Here is a 23,924-nt window from a genome sequence, read left to right as displayed (position 1 = left end):
ATGTCTTTGTTACCGATGTTGAAGTCTGATTTTTAAATTTCAAAGATTAATATTAGAACTACTGATTCATAGGTGATTAATAAATAGACAATTTCATTGACATAAGTTATGAGAGCACAAACATTGTCAAATTAACAACCCCAATGTTCAAGGAGCAGCAGGTTATAAACCTTATTTTTGACAATGGTAACAAATTTGATCTGAAGTATAATAAAATTAACACAACAGAATGATGAATCTTAGCATATACATAATATGTATACAATTGTAGAACCATTTCGTATGTTACATAATTTTAAATTGTCCTATATCCGATGTACTATTCCGTGTGATATTAGCATTTTTATGGAAATTAAAACATGTTAAATATCTATGATAATCCTCTTGTAGCTGAAGAAAATCGATCTTGATGAGCCCTTTCCGGAAAATGATCCAAATATCTAAAACAATAAAATTTGATTGATTGAATAAATTGATATTAAAAATAAGTTTGTACCAAAAATTCTAATTAAATCTTCTTTCTTAATAATACACTTTCTTTAATATACTTTTGTCTTAATTATGGTGATTATCATAGTCTCAAATTGTGCAAAGTGCAACATATTGAGAATAATGTTGCAACTAAAACTTCTGGCTGATATTTCCTTTAATTATCTACAAACTTCTTATGAATCACTTGGATCAACCTGTGTACATTTATATTGTTTATTATTAAACATTGTACTGGATAAACACTGTCATTAGTGAACTAAATTTTAAGTCTACACAGGCAGAGGTATTTTGTGAAACCTAATTTCATTTCTTTTTCAAGTAATTTAACATAATTTTTTAACATTCTCCTCATTAAATTAATATAACTCCATTGATTACAAAGAAATTGTTAATTATTGAGGACAAATACATAATTTTTCTTTTAAAAAAATATAAGTAAACATACCCCAACATTAAATTTGATATTGGTTCTATAAATTTCAAAACTGCATAAAATGATTGCTTCTGGAAAATCCTTCATACAATGTTCATTGTGATTCAAATTTCATTAGCTGAAGTCTTCTAAAAATTAAAAAATATATTATATTGTTCAGATTGTTTCTAAAATAGGTTGTCAAAATTTGAGAACAGGTCGAACTCGCCCAATAATAAAGACTTAATAAATTTTTCTTAAAGTAAATAGTCTAGCAAATTTAAATTTTAAAAATTGTGTTTTTCTCTCAGTAACTGCCTAAAGCTAAATAATAAATTTAAACTAAAGCAATGATAAAAATATAATCTATTTTCAATTGACAGAAGTTTTGTTTTTAAAAAATAAAAATAAAACAAAATATAGAAAGTTATACAAGAATTACAATTATCATGAAGACTGCACTAAAAGTAAATGGTGTAATGATTTATATCAGTCAATCAATCCTCCAATATCTTGGTTGATTCACTCAATAAATAGAACTGCTTCTAAGAAATATTGAATGTGACTGTGATTTGTTGATGCATCTTCATTTTTGCTTCCTATAAATAATGAAAAGAATTAAAATATATTTTAAAAATCTATTTTAGAGGTTCAATAATAGTTGGTTGTGGTGTAAAGTTGTAGCAAATTCTTAATTTCACAAGATGAAGTACATTTTCATGAAAAATTTATTAGAAACAATTTGAGAGTCCTTATTTTCTTCCTTAATATGAATATTAAAATTCATTAAAACGTGCCACAAAATTTGAAATTAAGTAAGGAAACTTTAAATTGTTCAATTTTTTCAATATGGCAAAAGAATAAAAGTGAAAATGAAACAAAATCAATTAATTATATAAACAGAAATCAAATTTCATAGAATAATGTATAAAACAAAACAATTTTAAGTCAAATTCACTGAAAGAACCTTAAAAAAATATCTTTATGTTGTAATGAATTACGAACAAACCATAAAATTTGAATTTCAGTAAAAAAAATTTAAATTGGTGAAATTGTTCAACTTACTAAGAGGAAATAAGTGAAAATAGAACAAAATTAATTAAATATAAAAACAATAATCATCAAATTTCATCAAATAGTGTTTGAAATTAGCCAAATTTGAAATTTAATTATGGAATTTTACAATTTTAAATTAAAATCAGTCAATTAACAGGTGTTAAATTTTAAATTTTTCAACATAAAATTATTAAAGAACGATATCTTAAAGGAAATATAAATTTCTAATAGGACTACATACATACATATTCCACAAGCTTGTCGATAACTACTACAGCTGGAACTCCAGACTATTCCACCTATCTTGAATTAATGTCATCACTTTCTTTATCAAAATACATAAGTGATTTAAAATAATCTTATCATGAAAATGCTTCTGCATGTCAGCTTCTTCTTTGTATGCACTGTGTCAGACGATGTAATTATAGTGTCTCAATCGAACAACCAAGTCCTTGAAAACATTTTATTAATATTATTGTTAATAATGTTAATTTGGTTATTTGTATACTTACTTTTATAATAAAACTTTTTTTACTTGAGAGAATGTCTTTGTTCTTAGACTTTGACAACTCAGACAGTAGAATCGTCTCCACTTTAAAATTTGTATCGGTCACATCCTTTCCCTTGGGCAGGAATTTCGTTTTGGCATTCGTCTTCAGTTTCACCTTCGTCTTTTCCTTTTGTGTTTACCTCTTTTCCGTATAAGTCAGCTTTAAACATAACCTATATAACCACACTTACGCACGTGTTACCTACTACCGGTTTTTTCAAACTGGACCATAGAAAAAGTTGTTTAAGATTATGTACCACTGATACAAAAGTACAAACAAATCACAGAGCAACAAACAGATTAAAGAGATAGACATATCGCAATTACTCTTTGTATTGTTTTATGATAAAACTGTATTATACCGGCAAAAATTAAGTTGGTAATTCTGGAACCTCGAAATTGGACTCAACGTTGCCGTTGTGAATTTTTATATTTTGTAAAATTTCATTTCTTACATGTGTTTACTTAAATCCATTTATTTTGGGTAGAATTATATTTATCTTTAATTTATTTTCGTGTTTATTAATTTTCGTCTGATTTTTCATTTATTTATTTATAATTTTTGTTGTGTTTGATTTGTGTGGTTTATTTTAATTGTATTGGTAAGTAAAAAACTAATTTATTTGTAAATTATATTATTAATTTTATTTAAACTATTCACAGATTGTGCTATAGCTTTAACTTAGTATTTTTAGATATTCATAGATTTATTTTAATAATTATTATTTATTATTATTTAATATCAGCTATGAATAATAATAATATTGAAACGAAATTGTTTTTTAAGGATCCACCTATTTTTAGCTATAAAGAATTGAATTTTTTTTCGGTAAGTTCATCAAAAATATATTTTCAAGAAAAAAATCTACATTATGCACTGTTTATTACAAATATTACAAACATAAAAAGTAAAATGGTTTTAACTATATTACTACTTTTACTGTTTACTAATAGATTTGTTCAAGTTATGTTTTTAACTTTATGTTTTAGGTGATGACAACTGAAATAGTAAACTGATGGTTTACATTAAAGTTGTCTGTGGAGCAAGCCATTTAATCATGTTTACCATTCTTCAAATAAATGTGGAAGGTATGTGTCTTTATCTTGCCACACAAGTGACTTATGTATTGATATTTTGCTTTAAAATATTAATGAAAATATTTTAATATTCAAAAAACAATTAATCTTCACTTTTGCTATCTTATGTTAATATTGTTTCGAAAGGAAACCTGTATCTGTGGCTACTTGATTTTTTCTTTTTATTTTATTTATATGATTCATTTGTTTTTAATCAGTAGACAATAGTTACATTCCAATTCAACAATGAATGTAAAATTATCATGAGTAGTTCTTTAGTAGTAGTAGTTTCATTTAGCTTATATTTAATTTGCTTAATTTACACTGTTCTTTTTAATATATGCTATGTGAAATATATAAATAAATACAAATAATGTTAAAAATGGAATGCTTTAAATAATGTTTTATTTTTCCTTTTTATATTTTAGATATCAATAACTGAAAAACTAAATTGATGTACACCTTTACATCTATGCAGCTGAGATTATCAATATTTAAGTCAAAGTCAGTGTATATTCATTTAGCTTGTTATTCATGTGATTTAATTGAATATATCCATATATAGAATATTCAAAGGGGTTTGCACAAAACAATATTGAAATATAATCTCATTTTGTGTCATCAGGGGGTCTACCACGAACCCGAGTGAGATATCTCACCCGGTGAGTTAACTCACTTATGACATCAATGTGGCAACAGCGCATTTCGTCTTTGTTTACAATATTTTCTCCACTATAAAGTCCAAAATAATAAAAATAATTGAATCATTGTATTAATAAGTTATTACTTGGTAATAAAAAAAGTCCAGGAGAACTTCTACGAAAATCTATGAGATATTTTATTCGGTTCGAATGACGTTATTCTTGTAGGGGTGTCCAAACGCCTTTTACAATGCCGGTGACTTGTATTACAGGTGAGATATCTCACCCAAAACCGGTGACTTTATACACGGTTGGTGTTGAGTGAGTGAGATTTGTCACATTTTGCGTGAGTTCGGATTATGTGGATTTGTTGATATATATTGTTACCTTGAGTGTTTTAAAGACATTATTATATTTATTTACATCAATTAGGAATATATAAATTTTAAATTTAGGTTAATTTGTCGTGAGTTCAAGTTGAATGTTTTGTTGATATTATATATTTTTTTGATCTATTATGACCATGTTACGTCAGTAGCAATAAAAAATTTTTGATATAAAATAATTTTATTAGGTATTAATAAAACAAATGATTTGATTGTGTTTTCAATTAAGATTGTCAAACCTTAACGAATAAAATTTAATTTATACTATACAATGTATCATATAATTAAGTGAGGTAGAATTTATTAAGTTGTGTGGGGTACTAATAGATATCTTTCATATATTGTTGAAATATTCCATCTATTTATAAATCCTTAGCTCAACACCAAAGGTTTACCTGTGTAAGGTAAATATAATTTTATGCTTCATTTGTTAATATATAATTTGAAAATTGTAGCTACTTGCAGCTTTGTGTTTTTATACCTCAGTTAGTTTTCAAGTAGATATCATATGTAATTAGTTTATAAGTTTCCTTTTAGTAATTGCTTCAAAAAGTAAAAAATACATTGATATGATAGATACATCAGCTTAAGTTATTAACACTCAAAGTAAGAAGGATATCTTCAAAATGTTGAAGGGTTAAACATTTATAGAAAAAAGATAAATAGTAAAACTTAATTGTAAGTACAACATTATAATGTATATATTCTTGTTTTTTTCTGAAAAATATAATTTCCTAGAAATCACAAAACATATTGTTTGCACACATGTAGCATTTGTACGAATTGAAAAGATATCAATCCATCAATAATTATGTTTACTTATTAAAGACATCATCAATTATTGACAAAATTGCAGATATGTGGGACAACTCTAGATATTTCAAATGTCACCATACATCCTGGAAAATTAAATTGCAACATTGAAAATGTATTTGGGCACATACGTTGAATTGGGACTAGAGAACAATGACAAGATTGGATTTTAATCAAAGTATCGGCGCTCTTTTTCTATATATTTAGCTCATCTCTCAAGAAATTTATGGGTACCATTTCAAACAAGAACTTCATCTTCCATTGAACTCCAAATATCATTTGTTGTCGGAAACGGACGTACTTCACTAGTACTTTCGGATTCCACCGCACATATTACATCTTCATCTACCCAAACCTATCCGATCTCGCACTCAATGTTGATGGCGTTACCCATTACCCATTATTTTTTACCTTTGAAAATTTCAAAATATATTAATTTTTTATTGTGATATCTTTTCGTTATGGCGTAAAAGCATCATGTCACGTAGTTTTTCGTTATTCCTTCAGTTTGTGTGAAATGGTTTACCGAGTAACATTCAACTCCTCCACCATCATTTGTTGTATTTGTATATCATATTTGTCCAATAATACTTGTAATTCATTTTGAAACTTCTTTGGTCGATTTTCGTATTTTTTGACAATAACATTGAAATCGCCACTTAATGGTTACAGCACGATTGCCGTAAGTCTCGATAAGAATTTAATCACTTTCCTATGCCTTTCTCTTTGATTAAACAAAAAAAATAGCACAGACCACAAATGCTGTTTATTTGGCTCAACATTCGTCATGTTTACCATGAAAAAAAATATCTTATTAATTCATAAAGAACTAAATGAATATGTTGTATTGTAGCGAGGAGTCCTACCAACAAAGCAGTTGTTTGCGATTATCTTTTGCTTCAATATGTTTTATGTACATTTCTACTCAAACTAAGGTTAGTGTACATTTATTTTTAACTGAGTTAATATGCAATTAAAAATGAATTATGTTAATAACATATTAGGTTATTTTTATTGTTTAAGTCTTATCATATTTGATTTGATTGAACTCCAAAAGTGACATTATGCAAGAGCAATATTAGTTAATATTACTGTTATTTTGCGAAATAATGATTATTTTGTGGTTTTTAAATTACAAATTAAATAAAAGGGAAACGTTTAATTACAGATTCTACAACCAAGTTTGAATTCTAAAATATTGAATATATAGTTCAGTCTCGATATAGTGAACTAATTGAGGAACGATTCTGTCACTCCACCGCGGTCGTTCACTATTTAGAATGCAAAAAAAATACACAACATTGGTATTTAAAGTGTTTTTAATACATTAATAGTTTAACTTTTTAAAAAATTCATAGTACATTTATAATAAAAAATAAAATAAATATAATAAAATTAGTTACTAGAATTAAAAAAAATTGTTAATTTAGTTTGCTTTCTTTGTTTATTGTATATTTTTTGAACCAACTTAGCTCTCAGGTTATGAATAACTATCCCAGAATATTTTACTTAATTCGAGTTTTCTTTGACCCACTGAATAACATTGCTTAAAGATTTGAATATTTCATCAGTGGATATTAACGTGCCTGTCATAATTGAATCTTCAACAACATAATACTGTAATTTATCTATTGTAGAATGATACATTTGTCATTTTCTTTGCCATATTTGTTTTAATTTTGTTATTTATGTTTAAAATGTTAATATTTAAATTTATTATTTATAGAAAGTGTCAATTACTTTTAATTGGAGCAAATGGGACACATTAAACCACCAATCATCTAGTTAATGGCAAATTTACGTTTCTCAGTTTCTCATGAGTATCAAGAATTAATTTATATACAATAATATAAAACATATATGAAAGAATTTGTCAAATTTCAATCCTAATATGTAACTTATTTTCGCCTACATCAAAAACAAATAAAATAAAACCAATCAAAATATAAAACGTTTCAAACGTATTTCGGTACCTTTAATGATGAACATTACTGTTTCTCACATTGTTAAAAATGAAATGAAAAAGATCACAGAGTGTTGTTGCTGAACAAATATATTCAATAAGGAGGTTTTAAAACCTCTCTGATAACTATTTGTGAAATATTGAATAATACTTTCTATTCATGTTATGATAACTATTATAATAATTATTTCAGTATTTGTTAATTTATTATTAAATTTTGTTCTAGGTATTATGATATGTGATGGGACATCCAAGTATTCTTTCAATTGCCTCCATCTGTGGTTAAATTTTAGTTAACTGAAGAATGTTTATTATTCAATGGGAAAAAATTAAAACTGAATAGTAACTTAATTTATTGCAAATAAATTTGGTTACTTGTCATTTTTAAATAATGACTTGGTTAGTTGTGTATATGTAATTTACTATTGTAATTGCTGGAGAGGATAAATTGACAAAAGAACACTATATAGAACGTTATTCTGGTTTCCAATTATTGATAATCATAATTTAGGATAGAAAACTTATAATTTTATTGGGTGTGCATATAGGTTTTGTTTATTAGGACGATGTATAAAATCGTACTTTACAATGGTGTTAACTGAAGGTTTATATGTCAAGTTGTTAATTTCTTATAGTGTTCTTATCAGATTCTAATTGGGTCGTTGAAATTGACAACATCTTAAGTGTACTCTTATGTCTAATACGGTCAGATTTTTCTTTGATAGATCACTTGAGATCGCAATCAGTTTGTGGATCGAACGTGTTGTTTTTTCATTTAGCAACTTAAATGTGACCACTTGAGTTAATCTGTCCTTGCATGGGTGTACTTCAACAGTCCTCGCCATCTACTAGGGTTGAGATTATCTTCTTTTAGAACTACAAATGTGTCAACTATGATATTTTCATTCTTTTGTGACCACTTAAACCTCTGTTGAAGATTGTGTAATCATTCCAATCATCCACGGGTATGACAGGATCTCCTTTCCAATCAAAAAATGTCCTAGTGTAAGTGTGTGGAAATCATTTAAATTCTCTGATTGTGGGCAAAGTGGTCGAGATATGCTTCAACCTAGGCAGTAGGTGTAGACAACTCTTCACAAATAAGAGTAGTCTCGCCCTTAATCTATATGACGCCAGCTTCCCACAATCCTCCAAAATGAGGAGCGGGTATGGAATAAAGTGCCATTGAGTGCCCATGGTTGTCACTTGGTCGTCATGTTTCTTATGCAAATTTCAAACACCTATGAAAGTTGTTCTTTAGTCACTGTACATGTGTGCACAGGATCCTTTCTTCGAGGTTATCGTGAAATTTTATCGATAGAATCGTTTAATATTATGACACGTACAATGAAACGATACACCATATTCTGATCGACGAAATTGTTTATTTATCTATTTGGTTTATTAAGTTTAATTAAAATATGAAAAAATCAATTTCACGTGCACAACGGTTTTTTATTTATTTGACCGGTTGGTGTGTGATACTTGTTTAATCCAATCGAATCTAAAACGTAAGTTGTTGTTTATGTTAGTTACACATACATATTGACGACGATCTATTCATTATATTTATAAACGTCAAGTTAAATTTCTATTCGAATTACTTTAGAAACGAAGTCAAGTATGTCAGTTTTTTTGTGTCTTATTATATATTTAATTCTTTAATCTTAAGCGTTGTCATAAATTTAATCCAAATATATAAAATTGCTTATTTATTATTTTATTTAACATAAGAAAGTTATTGATTAAAATTCTGTTGGGGTTCTGAAAAGAACCGTTATGTTTTGAAGAAAAAAATATGTTTTTTGCTCGAGCTGGTGTATTTGGTAACCGCCTTCGTTCCTTCGCTGACGGCGTGCTTGGCCAATTCACTGGGCAGAAGCAATCTGACGGCGGTTTGAATTTCTCTGCTGGTAATCGTCGACCTCCTGTAGTGAGCCAATCTTGACGCTTCGGCGGCAATTCTTTCAAAAATGTTGATTACGAAGCTGTTCATGATGCTCATGGCCTTACTCGAAATACCGGTGTCGGGATGGACCTGCTTCAACACTTTGTAAATGTAGATTGCGTAACTTTCCTTCCTCCTGCGCTTCTTTTTCTTGTCGCTTTTGGAGATGTTCTTTTGAGTCTTTCCGGCCATTTTGGCGGCTTTACCGCTAGTTTTGGATGGCATGACGACGTACACCGGACGATGACTTAGCCTGAAATAACGTTGCTAATGTGTCTTTAAATTGCTAGACTAGATTTGGTCTAAGGTCTTGGGTTCAGATACTTGCCCCAACTCTTCAGAGGGAAAATCTCGATGAACGGAGAACAAAGAGTAAATTCGTGCTCCAGAATAAATTCCGAGACCAAAAAAATCCCAAATATGAACCACACAGAGGGTAAACCCGACAATGAAGATGAGGTGGAGACGATAGCCTCATTGACCAATACCTAAAAACACATACAGAACAGGAGTTAGTGTATACTTTGATAGAAAAAATCAATGAACTGGAGGAAAAAATCAAGAAACTGGAGAAAGACAAGGAAAGCCTAAAGAAGAAACTAAACCGAACCGGGACTGAAAACATTAAAAATATAAAATCATAAATCACATAAACAATGCCCTGATTACCTGGCAATGATATGTTAATCCCAGAAAATACCCGATGTGTCAAAACTATGGACACGGATCAAGAAACTGTAACAACCCGCCAAGATGCGTGAAGTGCACGAGAAATCATCTGGCAATGGATTGCAACAACCCAGAAGGAGTAAAACCAACATGCTGCAACTTAAACAGGAAAATAAATACCAAAAAACTACACCAACTATGAACTAGGCAACCTGGCAACGAAAAAAAAAACACAAAAGCAGACACACAAGCAACCAAGGATACCCGGAAACTCCAAAAACAACAGAAAAATATTCAACTTCAACGGCAGACTTCCAAGAACTAAGCAACGAATTAAAAGCGTTAAAAGCAATAAATGCTTCAAAATTAGAAATAATTGAAATATTTCTTTAATTATAATGAATAACAAACCCAACAATAAGTTTACAAAAAAAAAACATTAACCTTAGCATCATGGATGCAAATGGCATTAAAGGAAAATCACAAGAACTTCGATACTTTCTCCAAGAACATAAAATTAATATTATAGCCCAAATAAGAACCCGGGCTGAACGATAAAAGTCCTCTGAATTTTATGTTTTTGTGTTTTATTTGATCCTCGATCGTTTTTATGTTTACCTGTTTGTGGATATGGCCCAGGAAAGTATATCTTGGTTCACGTAGTATTTGTCGTAATAAATTTAACTCAGCTTTTCTATTTATTAGGGGGATACATGTTTTTCGCTGCTGTGCTAATAGACTTCAATTTTTCTGTTTTCCAAATTGTCGAGAGTTATTCTCAGGTATTTTGCCTGCGTTTTTTCTTTAATCTTTTAACCATGAAGTCACAACGGAAGAGTCCCGCATGCACAACTCTACGTTACTTCGGGACTCCTCCAACTGTCCCTCCGCTCTCTCACACTTCGGAACACTTCGAAACAGACCGGCCTGCGCCCTCACCTCGCTGAATTGCTCCATGATTTACATCATGACGCCCTTGGAGATTTTAGCCTCTGCCTAATGATCTCAATGGGCCCCCCTTTTTCCTACTCTGTGCTGATATTCCTCCTTAGTCTTAGTGTGGCGTTCAATTTGTCAATTTGTAATATTAATCCTTCTATCAAAACATGTCATGTCTGTGAAGACTATTTCTCTCCATCAGATTTCTCTATAACAAGAAAAATCCGTTGCCTTAAACCTAAAACAGTTCCTTTGCCACCATTACTTTTTCATTCTGATATTCCTTCCACTTCCAGAGAATTTAATTTTAATGTTTTTGAAAATTGATTGTCTAATTTGAATTCTAGTCAATCTATTCCTTCCACTTCCAGAGATCTTAATTTTAATCTTTTTGGAAGTTTATTGTCTAATTTGAATTCTAATTCGAATTATTTATTTGTATGTTCTTTGTTATTGTTGTTGAAGAAATTTATTGTGTTGAATTTGTATTTATTTATTTATTTTTTGTTATATATAATATGTAGTATACAGAAAACTGATGTATTTTTTATAATGTACAATAAATAATTTGTAATAAAAATGTTTTAATTCCATAGCTTGTATTATTTTTCACAATTCACCCTATAATATACCAATTAAATTGAATTTGAAACTATTCCCGCCAATTTTGTCAAATGTCAAATACCGAAAACTATAAAGGCGACATCTAATGAATAATTTAAACACTACCAATCGATTTAGTATTTAGTTGGGTAAATAGTTAGTTGTGGTGATTGTGTTTGTAACGGGGATAGTGTTGTGGCTAATTTAGGTGTTTAATTAAAATTAGAACTGTTGATATGTCAACTGACGGAACGGCTTACAAAACCAATCTCAGCGCCACACGCATCAACCAGTCGAGGACACTAGATATCCCGGAATTCCCAGCACTTAAACCCACCCAAGGAGGTGCTGACGAACACCGAACGGCTAAGTTGTCTAATAACAATGAAATAAATGAATTTACACAGATTGTTTCAGAGATGGACCAGCTGCGCACTAAGGTGAAACTGGGAGGCCTCCTGCAAGCACTAAAAGACCTCAACAGCATGCAGGACAAAAACCAATCCCCTTCACAGAAGTTCATGATTTTCATGAACTTCTGCGAAACTTCCCTAGACAACTATGGATTGTGGATCCTAGGGAAAATTAAACATCATCAGTTGGAACTGTGGATCCATAATAAGTAGACTGTCCAAACTAATTCATTTACTTCATAAACATGGCGTTGATATTTTATTAATTCAGGAGGCAAGACTCATAGATGTTGACACGCTTGTTGTCAAGAACTATGTTGTTCATCAACTTGACGCAACAGAGACAGCAAGATAAAGAATTGGTGGGGTTGCAATATTGATTAAAAAATGCATTTCACACACCAGGTTAAACAGCATCAATTGCCCAGGGCAAAATTTAACTGTCAAATTGCAGAACAACATTCACATAACATCAATATACAACCCACTAACGAACAGTCTTGCTGCAGGACAACTAGATAATCTCATCGACATCTGAATGCAAATGGAGTCGAGAATCAAAATTAAAAATAAATATAAGAAAAAGTGGAACAGGTTCAGACGAATGGAGGACAGAAATACATATCTCACCTTAAAATGCCAGACGACCCAAGAAATAGAAGCGAAGTTTGGGCGGAAAAACTTAGAAACCTTAACATCAGGGATAATTCCCTCTGGAACTTTTTATGGCGCCTTAAAAGTAAAAAAACAGATTATCCTACATTATACTATAACAAAACTGAGTAGGCCACAAACAGCGAGAAGGGGGAGGCGTTTGCCGCCTACTTCGCTTCTGTACACCGCACAGACATCGATAATTTGTCTCCTGAACAGACAGTGACCCAGACAGTCGCCGAAGAGATCACATCGAGTGACCGCATCGTAATCCCGCAAATCCTTTCCAAAATAATCACAACCCCACGAGAACTGATATCAATAATCAAAACACTACCCCTAAACAAAGCCCCCGGCCCCAACAAAATTGACAATATCCTTTTAAAGAATCTTCCCCGCAAATTCATCATGTAACTGATGTACATCATCAATTCCATCCTCAATCTCCAGCACCTCCCCACCCAATAGAAATCCGCAATAGTCATACCCATAAACAAACCCGGTAAAGACCTAAAGAACCCAAATTCCTATCGACCCATCAGCCTCCTAAACACCATGTCCAAGTTTCCATAACCCCACCGGAGCAATTCGGATTCCGCCAGAAACACAGCACCACACTACAGACGGCCAGAATCATGGCATCTGTCAAGGAAGCAGTATAACCGTAACACGGTTATACTGCTTTTGGTCATGGAGAAAGCGTTCGACACCGTTTGGCTCGATGGTGTGGTGCACAAACTGCGAATCCTACAGTTCCGGGAGTACATGGTGCGCCTCCTCAACTCTTATCTGAGAGGGCGCTCCTTCCGCGTCAAACGGGACAATTCTCTCTCCCAACCGCAACATATCGTTGCTGGCGTTCCACAAGGCACGGTTCTCGCTCCCAAAATTTACATCCTGTACATTTCTGACACTCACAAACGCCACCAAACACAGCTTGCTCTCTATGCTGACGGCACTGCTATCTACTCATACAGCTTCAGTTCCCAAGTGGCGACAGCGTAAATCAAGTACCACATGCCGAACCCCACCAAATACTATGACAGGTGGAAAATAAAAATTAATTCCCAAAAAACGGAGCTCATCAATTTCACGAAAAAGTTTACAAACAACAGAATACGGCAGCCACCTGTCATAGGAGGAGTCAGCATCGTGGAAAAGAACTGCGTCAACTACCTGAGAATAATTCTGGACAAAAGGCTGTCCTTCAAACAGCACATCAGTAAATTAAAGTCAAAAGTTTTTACCGCGATGAGGGCAGCCTACCCCTTAATCAACAAGAGCATTGTCCTCAGTGTTGAGAACAAGTTGATCCTTTACAAATCACTATTCCTACCAATAATAACATACGGTTGCCCGGCGTGGTGCTCCATAACCAAAACAAATATGTTAGTTCTTCAACGAATTCAAAACAAAATTTTAAGACATGTTAAAAACGCCACAAGGTACGACAGAGTTGAAAAACTGCATAATGACACAGGGCTGAAAATGATAGACGAACACATAACTGACATCAAATTATACAAAACAACCATAAATCTGACAAACACAAGTTGAAATACGAAACCCTTCCTTTATTTTATGAGCCACGATAACCTTTCTACCCCTTAATCTCAAAATCAAATACCCAAAACGAACAATTTGTGATACACACCACAACATCATCATATAAATCAAAAGGCAGAGATCGTAAATTTGTTTTTTCATTTCCTTTTCCCATACCCACAGCCCCAATATGCTGTTGAGCCTCAAAAACTAAAAACACAATATACAAAAGATACTTTAATGACAATTATAAACAGAAGGCCTTCTAGAAACGCCTGCCTGCAAGGTTGGCTTCATCTGACTTATGAAACATTCTGACGCAACTTAGCACAGTCCGACCATCGACATACGTGTTCTCGGCGTCCCCGCCGGCCAATCTCATTTTATTTTATATACATATATAATAAATTGTGTAGAATGCATTGTTTTTAAATTAGTAATGTTTAAATAAATGTATTTTAGTTTTTTTTAGTTTTTTAGCCGTCGGAGCGGGCCAAAAATTTTTCAGTTACAACCTGCAGAGCTCCGCGACAGCACGTCCGTACTACTCGGCGGTCACAATGGAAGAGTCTCTCAAAATACATTTGCTTATGTTTGGCTCAGTGAATATTGCAGCCGATCTGCACCTTGCGGTTTTAGATGATCTTTCGTAAATTTTGTTTGATTTAACTCCTCTTATCTAACGAAACCCTGTCAAGGGAACCCATCCCATCTCCGCACTCCAAAAATTAGCGTTGTGTTGACTCTAGTCGTTGCTGTCTGTGTATTCCTCATCCATGACTTATTCTGTCCATTCGATTGCCTTACTTATGTCTCTCCTGTTAGTTGTGTTGTTGTCGTTCCTCAATTTGATATTAACGTTTCCGTATTTACCCAATATATTTCGTCTGGCTGTCTGCCTTCTCGTATTTGTGCATGTGTCTGATGTGGTTGACGTCCTCTGGCTGACCGCTTCCACACGGGCAAAGTGGCGATTCCTCCGGTCTAACAAATCTGGTAATGTACTGTCTGTTGTTCCCGTGTCCGGTGACAAACTGTGTAGCCTTGAATGTGAGACGTATACTGTCCGTTCCCACCCGTTGACAGTTGCCGTATAAGATTCGCCCTTCGGTGTCCCTGTCCCAATTATTTTGCCAGGATGTAATGATGTCGTCATGGAGCAGCTTTTTCCTTGTTTTGTGGCTTGTCAGATGTGTCGTGTCGTAGTCTATGTCTTGTCTGTCTGTCGTGTTATTTGTCCAAGAATCGAGTTCGTTGATGACGTCGCCCGTACTTTTATGTCGTGTATGTGTGTCTTGAATGTTAGTCTCTTGTCTATCGTCACCCCTAAATATTTTATGTTATCTGACATGGCAATTCTGTTGTCTTCTATTTTTACTGTCGGTGGTCTAATTTGTCCCTGTCTGTCTATCAGCATTGCCGTTGTTTTCGTCTCGTTGTAAATGGACGCGCTGTCCACCTCCCAATTTTTGCAGGCTTCCCAGACTATCTGCCACTTTCTCTCTATTTCCTTTGCTGACCTGCCCGGAATGATTAATAGCTGGTCGTACGCGAAGGCTTGTGCATATGTCAGGTCTTCCAGTGTGTCTTCTGTCCCATGGTAGTCTAGTCCTGTCAAGTTCGTCGTCTTTCCAAGTTTCATTCTGGCCTGCGATAGCTTTGAACCAGCCCTCCATCTGCATTATCCACAAAATGGGACCCAGGCTGGACCCCTGTGGGCACCCTCTTTGGGTATGTACTTGTCCTGTCGTCACATTTCTGTCTTTTAGAAAATCGCAGCAGATGTTAGCTAGTTGTTTGTTCACACCGGACTTTTGCAGCATGACCTTGATGTACGGGTGCCATGTATTATTGAAGGCATTGGTACTTAGTTGTCCGTCCGATTCGAGATGGTACTGCAGTCTTTTGGCCAAGATCCGATCAAGCAGTTTCCCCAGGGTGGGAAGAACGCAGATAGGCCTCTGCGATCCATCCTTTTTTGGGATGAATATCAGCCTGGCCGCTTTCTACACGCCTGGGAATTTGTCCATTTGTACGCATCTGTTGTAGATTTTTACCAATAACTCCCGGGCAATCTCGAATGTGTGGCAGTGCTTCGTTAGGGATCCTATCGTATGATGTGGCCTTTCCCTTTCTCATCTGCTTGATCTGACCGGTGATCTCGTTAGCTGTTATGTCCGCCTCTATGCCGTCTCTGAATGTTATCGGAGTTTGTCGTATTCTCGTCATTTGTTGTGTGTCTTTGGCGACGTCATCTGTCTGTTTATTAAGTGTCTATGAATGTCCCTGTCGTTTGTCAATGTCTGTCCATTTACCGTTATATTGGTATTTCCTGCAATCTTGTTGTTGGTCCTGAGCAGTTTTAGTAACTTGTACCATGGTTCATTGTCGGCTATATTCTGTATATTTTGCTGTAGTGTGTTCAGTTTTGCTGCTTTAATCATTTTTTTATACTTATTCCTTTCTATTACGTACAGATTGCGAATATATGGATTGTCTCTGTTGTTCAGATGGATTCTTTTTAACCTGTTTACTCCTTTCTTTGTTTTCTTTATGCGTTCGTCCCACCACAGGTTGGTGTTTATTGGTGTCAGTTTTCTTTTGATGTGCATTCGGCAGGCTGTGCTGCATGAGTTTTGTAGGTCTCTTGCCGCTTTCTCTAGATCGTCCGTAGTGTCTATATTTTGTGGAACCTGGTTTATCAGTCTACTAAGATTAGCTTTGAACGATCTCCAATCTGTGTTGTCGAAATCGTACGTCATTCTCTTTGTTTGGCGCTGCTTTGTTGTATTTACTGTGTATGTTATGTACTAATGGAGGCTGAGGCTTTCGTCCGTGTCTATTGTCCAGTTGTTAATTGTTATGTGTCGTGTCAGTGTCATGAGTGTATGAGGACCCTCTCGGACCTTCAAAAGTGGGACCCTGCGTTGGATCGTTGACGACGTTGTAATCGTTTTGCATGCACCAGTCTAGAAGCTCCGATCCTCTTCTGTCCGTTGTCTGTCCGCCCCATGCTTCATTGTGTGCATTGATGTCTCCCGCCATTATGTGTCTATGTCTGTTAACTCCCCAACGTTCCTCAAATTGTTGAAGTCTAGAGTTTAAGGTTCCACCTGGTTCGTCGTATGTTATATAGTATAAGTTTTTCCTTCCCTGCTTCCACCATTATTGTTGTGTAGTTTGTGTCTGTGTATTCTATTAATGTCTTTGCCTTGATGTGTCATTTATGCCAGATGCTGGTTTTTGTCTGTTCGTTGTAGTTGTGTGTTATTGTTTCGTTTATGAAGTTATGATTTCTGTAGGGGTCTTGTATTACCGTAATATCTACATCACTTTTGTGGAACTTCTCTTCTAGCAGGGTGGTTGCCATTTTTCCTCGGTCTAGATTGATTTGTACTATCTTTAGTTGATCAGCCATTGTGTTGTTAATAGTTCACTGCTGACCTGGCTATTTCTCGTTTCCTTATCAACATAGGGCATCTGGCATCCGTTGCGCTGTGTTGCCTTTCCTGCAACCCCATTCTTTGGCAGTTAATGCAATTTAAAGTCTCCTCGGCGCATTGGTTGCCCTGGTGGCTTCCGCCGCACTTTCTACATGCCGGATCCTGTCTGCAATATTTCGCCACATGTCCAAATCTGCAACATTTGAAACATATTGCCACTTCTATATGTTCCTCGAAGTAAACGTTGATCAAATCTAGGGTCGCTCTTTCCTTTCTTATAAGGTACCTAAATGTTACTGGGTCTGTTTCTATGATGATGTTCTCTTTATATGGATTTCTAGTGTCTTTTATTGCTATTGCCCTTGTATTTTTGAGGTTGTCATCTGTTAGTGTATGTCTTATGTCTTTGTTTTGTCTTAGTAGTTCATCTATTATATCCTCCTTTTTATGTCCTTTTTCGACGCCCTTGATTGCCAGTTGTGGCTGATGTTGTTTTGTGTCTTTCACCGTTAGACCCTGGTGTTTCTGAAGGGCATCCTTTACTCTATTTTTTTGTTCCTTATCGTTGCTTCGTAGGATCACCGTCCCTCCTCTTCTTTTTTTCACTGTCTGAAAGGTTTCTTCCAAACCTTCTCTTTCCAGAGCTTCTCTGATTACTGCTACTCCGTTTGTATGTTCGTCAGCTCGTTCGACTCCGACTACTACTTCATGTTGCCTTTCCGGAGTTTTCCAGCCTTCCCTTCTTGTCTCTTTGTTCTCTGTTCCCTGTAATATTGGCGTAGGTTCTTGCAGGGGCGTGTGTTTTCACTTCTGCCACACATTGTTGTGTTGTTTGCCTATTCTCGTGGGTTTGGCCAATACTTCATCTATCTTTGCTTCCAGTTTTCCTATTCTCTCTTCCAAGGTCTTTTCTTTACTATTTCTCTCTTTTCTGTCGTTCGTAAGTGCCCATTGGATTATGCGTGCATTCAATGTTCTATACAACTTTGACATTCGCCCTTACTACACCCTGCTCCTCTCTGTTGAGGCCCTATGTGGCCAGCTCGGGTACGCATGGTCGCCATCCATGAAACATGAGTGATCCCCCTACAAACCTTCCTGCAGCTGCCCCGATGCCCGTCCATTTTCCTTTCCACATGACCTTCCGCAGACTGGAGGCTCCGATACCTCCAAATACCACGGCCGGACCATTGGTCTGGTCAAGATCGCGACACGGTTACACCACGAGTCAGAGTGCAATAGTAGTCAGCACATGTTTCCTACGCAGCTCCAAAGAAAAAGCACCTAAAAGAAACACAACATTATGAAATATAGCATGCTCTCCACACTTCAGCTGTCATCAGTCAGGGAGTCCCTGATTCACAACAATCATCATGCTCTTCCGCTTACCTTCATTCATGCATCCACCCCAATTAAAATGTACGACGACCACCATTATGTATTTCATGCATAACCATTAAAATGTACGACGACCACTCCACGCCGCCACATTATATGTGATGGCGCGACGCCCTGGCTGTGAACACAGAGCGGGCAAAGACACTCAGTGCCTCAAAACCGCTCTGAGTCCTGATGACAGCTGACCAATCTCTCACCTCGCTCACCCTTTCTCCCAAACTGTCTTCCAGCACTCTTCTTTCATTCACATATAGCAGGCACTCCACCAGTAAATGATTCACGCATTCTCGTCCAGTGTCACACAATCCTCTACTAAACAAAGACACATTCATACTACCATGACCCGTAATTAAGAAACCCAGCTCACGAGAAACCCAAAACCATTCATTGGCACTGGACATTCGCACATCCTTCACAAACATGTACATGGGTCGACCTTTATCGCTGGCATCCCAGCGTTCCTGCCAACGCGCAAACAGATGTTCATTGAAAGCCCTTTCGACTCCCACGTTCGCCACGACTTCCTCAGACGCGTCCTGTTGGTCACCATCGACAGTGATCCACACCACACACTTGCCCCATACAGCGCACACGCCACAAACAGTCCCCTATACATGGTGCGAACTGCTTTCCTCCGCAGACCCCACTCCTTCCTCATAACCCTTGATAGGGCACCTGCAACAGCAGAGATTCAAAATACATCAAGTCAGTGTATTTAACGTGCTTTTCCCGCCTTCCGGCACCAAAACACGGCCTCCCATGAGACATGGGATTGGAAGTCCAATCAACGCACTATGTTGAACATAGCTACCGAATGCTTTCGATTATGCACTAATCTCCGGCCTCTCGGTGGGAGCGGAATCTATCTAAATTCCTCCCCTACATAGCGCGTAGGGTACCCGAGTTGATTCCTGCGCAACTCACAGGCCACGTTGCTCGCGATATGAGCACCACTGCCACTACGAATCCAATCCCAAAGGTCGGGCGGTATCAAGTGATACCGGGGCACCCGACCCACCCATAGTACCAAAGTTTACATCATTGGTGTGATGTTCGCGTGCTGCTGCACACTACGGTTCTGGCGTTGAGTGCATCACCAAGCCCTGTATGGCTGCCAGCTCGGGTACGCATGGTCGCTAGCCATGAAGCAAACTTAGCGCCCCAGACTTCGCTGATCATCAGCTCCGTCAGTGACGCACATTGTAAGCCCCCTACGTTCCCCACACGCGCAAGTCACCTAGTACACTAGCACACTTGGCCTCACAGTCCGCATCACGAACACCCGGTCAGTCCACTCGGTTCTACCAAGGTTGCCGCAAGGCAACACATGGATCGAGCCATCTTCCACAGGCAACGTTCATCGACACTCGTGTCCACACTACTTGGTACACTCCATAGCAGTAAACTAACCGCTACTTCGTGCACCTCACAGTTCGCACTAGTCGACACCACGCGGCACACTCCATAGCAGTAAACCAACCACTACTTTGTGCACCGCTCAGCGCACACACCATCTCTACCAAACTATACACTCCATAGCAGCAAACTAACCGCTACTTCGTGCACAGCTCGGCACCTATGACACCCACTGCCTGTCCGTCTATACAGGGATTGATATCAATCCACAGCACAACGCAACACCAGTCACTGCCAGCGTTCGACACACACCAGATCGCTTCGCACTCAAACCGCAGTTCTACGTGCACATCACAGATTCAGGTCACTGTCTATAGTTCAACATCAATACTCCAGCACGCACTCCAGCAACAGTCAATGTAAACGCCATCCGGCTCCCAGTAGAGGCGCCACATAGCCCGCACTATCAGACTCACTCGACTCCCACTAATCCTTCTCCCATTTGTTCTGCCGGCAGATTCATTCAACGCATACGCACTACCACTACCACATCAGTCCACCGTGTATGGGCACCCACGGTTTCGCGTCAAGACCAAATCAAATCACAAAATCATGTCCGTATCGGAGATCAGGCCAAGTCCGTCAACGTAAATCAATCCGGTCCTCTTCAATGTACTCGGTTGGCCACGCTTAGCTTCCCAATACAGGTACTAAGCCCCCTACCACGGCAAGGTGCTGGCCGCGAGGGGGAGATTCAAAATACAGTCGGATCAAACACTTTCTGATCAATATGTACGTACAAAAATTAAGTATATAAAGTAAAATTTCTTCACGGACCATTGGTAGTCCGCCGAACCAGCAGTTGAGAATAGTTGTACTACCGAATTATATTCACTTAACGAAAATCTTTTAAAGAAATTTAAATTTTCAATACAAAACATTCAAAATAACGAAATTACCTTAAAAAACAAAATCATTCAACTCAATTATGAAACAAAAAACATTTCTGAAGAAATTTAAATTTTAAAAACGAAAGGTCTTTATATTCAGTTAATTTTGATGTACAATACAGTTTTAGATATTTTAACTAAAATAGAAATTCCAACACAATGTCATCTGCGATTAAAACATTTTATAATCTATCGATACATCTCTATTCTGGGTTATTATATGTAATGGCCCACTACATAGTAATCGAAGTGAACTACTACAATTTCTCGCTTGTCCTTTTGCAAGATACAACCTCAATTAACAACGTTTATATATAACATAGAAAAATTGTAATCAATCAGAATCAAACACAAAGTGGACCCAGTGGAGATTGAACCCCAATACAATATAGGACGTTAATTATATGAGGTGAAGGTGGACTGAATAAAGTAAGTCTCAGATAGTAAAGGAATTCCTGTAACTTCAGCTAATGAAATAAATCGATGACAATGAAGACAACGAAATTACAATACAATAATAAAGTGTAAACGTAACGACAGCCAAATACCCAATCGTAAATATTTAAGATTCCACAAGATTTTCTAAAAGCTTTAGGAAGCTCAAAAGTGCAAATTCATTTACCAATATACACATAATAATCGTATTATTTTGAAAATATAACGAATATTGTCGGGGACAAGAAGAAGTAAAAGTTGGAAGAAATGTATCACTAGCAGTTCAACTAACTCAAGTTATTTTCCGTTTAGGAAAAGATGAAAAACTGATAATACCCTATAGTCACAGTATATTAGTATCAATGGTCAATTTAGAATAATGATTTAAGAAACAACACAGCTAACAAACCATGTCGTTTTTAATGGACTCTTGAAATAGTTGTCAAATAAACAACCCCAATGTTTGCGGAGAAACAGGTTATAAACCTTATTTTTGACAACAATACAGATACTAAATAAAAGCTGTGTAGTACAGAAAGTTAGACTCGTGATTCTTCGCTGGAGCGTTCACAACCAACTTGGTACTGGTACTGCAGAATCTAGCTAGGTTTTAACAACACTACAACTGTTATATTTCGCACAAGTGCTTTAGGCACTGTGTCCGTACATGTTTATTTAATTTTATTTCAGTACATTATAACTTAGAATTTTGTTTTTATTTAGTGTGTAACTGTTTTAAACAAATTAGGATGCAGAAATAAACAGTAATTATATTCAACATCAACAACCTGATTTCTTACTCTGTAATAAGAGCAAGAAAACCGTTATTAAATGACTTCGTGGGAAAATGTTTAGACCAACACTTTGTTTAGATTCTCACGAATTTTGTTCAGATTTTTAAGGGTTTTCTTAAAATTAATCTTACATTTGGTAATCATAAAATAGTCGTAAAATCATACGAAATTTGTTTTAAAATATTCCTATCTTAATGTCTACGTTAGTTGATTTTTAACATGTATGTTTTCTTTTCGAACCCGTATCGAGTGTCAGGGTGTGGTGGCGCAGTGGTTCGAGTTTAAATAATTGTGTCGTGTCTTGAATTAATTTACAGAATATTCAGAAATTAAATTAAATTAATTAATGAAAGTTTAATAAATTACCTATACGTGAAATTTTAGAGAATTGTAACTCTGTTCTTTTTATTTATGTTTTTACAATATTGGTAAACTTAATGAATTGATTTTTAAATTATTGAAAATATTTGTTTCCTTATGCAAATAACATCAGAATTGTAATTTTATTGAAACAATGTATTGCATTGTATTTTGAATTGCATTAAGGTTTTTTAGACCAAGTACATTATTATTATATAGATTAGGGTTTCATATAGAAAAACTCTTAAATTAGTTTGGCAACAATGTTGAAAAAAGGAACATTTGTTTAGTTCATCTGATTGGTTGAAGTAGGATCGTTGTTGGAGACATTCAGATTCTTAAGGGTCTTAAGTCACCACCTACTTCACCCCCTTCCTAAAATCCGAGTTTATGTAACTCGGGGATTCATTTATTTCGGAAGATTTTACCCGAATTTTTCAAGTATCAAGATCGAAGTTCTTTTAGTTAATTTTACTTACTGTTTGTCAAATCAATGGTTTTAATATTCGTTAAGTTCAACCTTTTTGCCAAGTATTTAAGTAAATCTAAATCATTCATATTTTTAATTGTTTTGTTTTTGTTTTTCTTATATTTATTTATTAATATAGTTAGGTTGTTTAAAATTGACTTTTAATTAATTCCGAACCATAAATTAAAGAACAATAAAACATTGAGTAGAAATTATCTAATATTTCGGTTTGGTGAAAGGTGTGAGTATTAAGTGTAATACATCACCTTAGTTGAAGAAGATCTGTTCAACAAAAACAAAGGTTAGTGACATTGAAATTGATTATAGGGTAAGAATTGTATAGTCTAACCTCATCAATATCTTGTGAAAAATTTAAATCGCTCCCTTTAACCTGTTGTAACGAGTCTTTCAAAAAGACTTTGGTTATACCGATTGAATTATCATCGGTAACCCGTTACACTACTACCTTTGGTACATGTTTATATAATACCATACTGTCTATTGCGAAAGCTTCATTTAGAAATTACCGCTACCACCGCAGTACAAATATACCACCCC

At 35.3% G+C, this 23,924-nt stretch overlaps 1 protein-coding gene and 1 long non-coding RNA gene across 4 annotated transcripts; both read right to left on the bottom strand.

The window, feature by feature from the left end:
• Nucleotides 1-316: 316 nt before the first annotated feature.
• Nucleotides 317-2,869, bottom strand: LOC126265875 (uncharacterized). 3 transcript variants are annotated; one of them, XR_007548354.1, is made up of 5 exons: nt 2,473-2,869; nt 2,202-2,411; nt 1,347-1,503; nt 938-1,053; nt 317-440 (listed from the first exon to the last, which is right to left on the bottom strand). It is a non-coding gene; the product is annotated as an uncharacterized LOC126265875 (long non-coding RNA). The 3 variants fall into 3 exon arrangements; XR_007548352.1 differs by having other exon boundaries at nt 389-440; nt 497-1,053; XR_007548353.1 differs by having other exon boundaries at nt 389-440; nt 497-1,053; nt 2,206-2,411.
• Nucleotides 2,870-9,152: 6,283 nt separating this feature from the next.
• Nucleotides 9,153-9,601, bottom strand: LOC109608239 (histone H2B-like). The gene has a single exon (XM_020024652.2). The coding sequence runs from the start codon at nt 9,561-9,563 to the stop codon at nt 9,168-9,170; it is 396 nt and encodes a 131-aa protein (XP_019880211.2). The 5' UTR covers nt 9,564-9,601; the 3' UTR covers nt 9,153-9,167.
• Between the last annotated feature and the right edge of the window lie 14,323 nt (nt 9,602-23,924).

The sequence above is a fragment of the Aethina tumida genome, chromosome 6, assembly GCF_024364675.1.
Source record: "Aethina tumida isolate Nest 87 chromosome 6, icAetTumi1.1, whole genome shotgun sequence".
Lineage (NCBI taxonomy): Eukaryota > Metazoa > Arthropoda > Insecta > Coleoptera > Nitidulidae > Aethina > Aethina tumida.
Note: the sequence above shows the minus strand (reverse complement) of the source record. Positions and strands in the feature narration are given on the sequence as shown.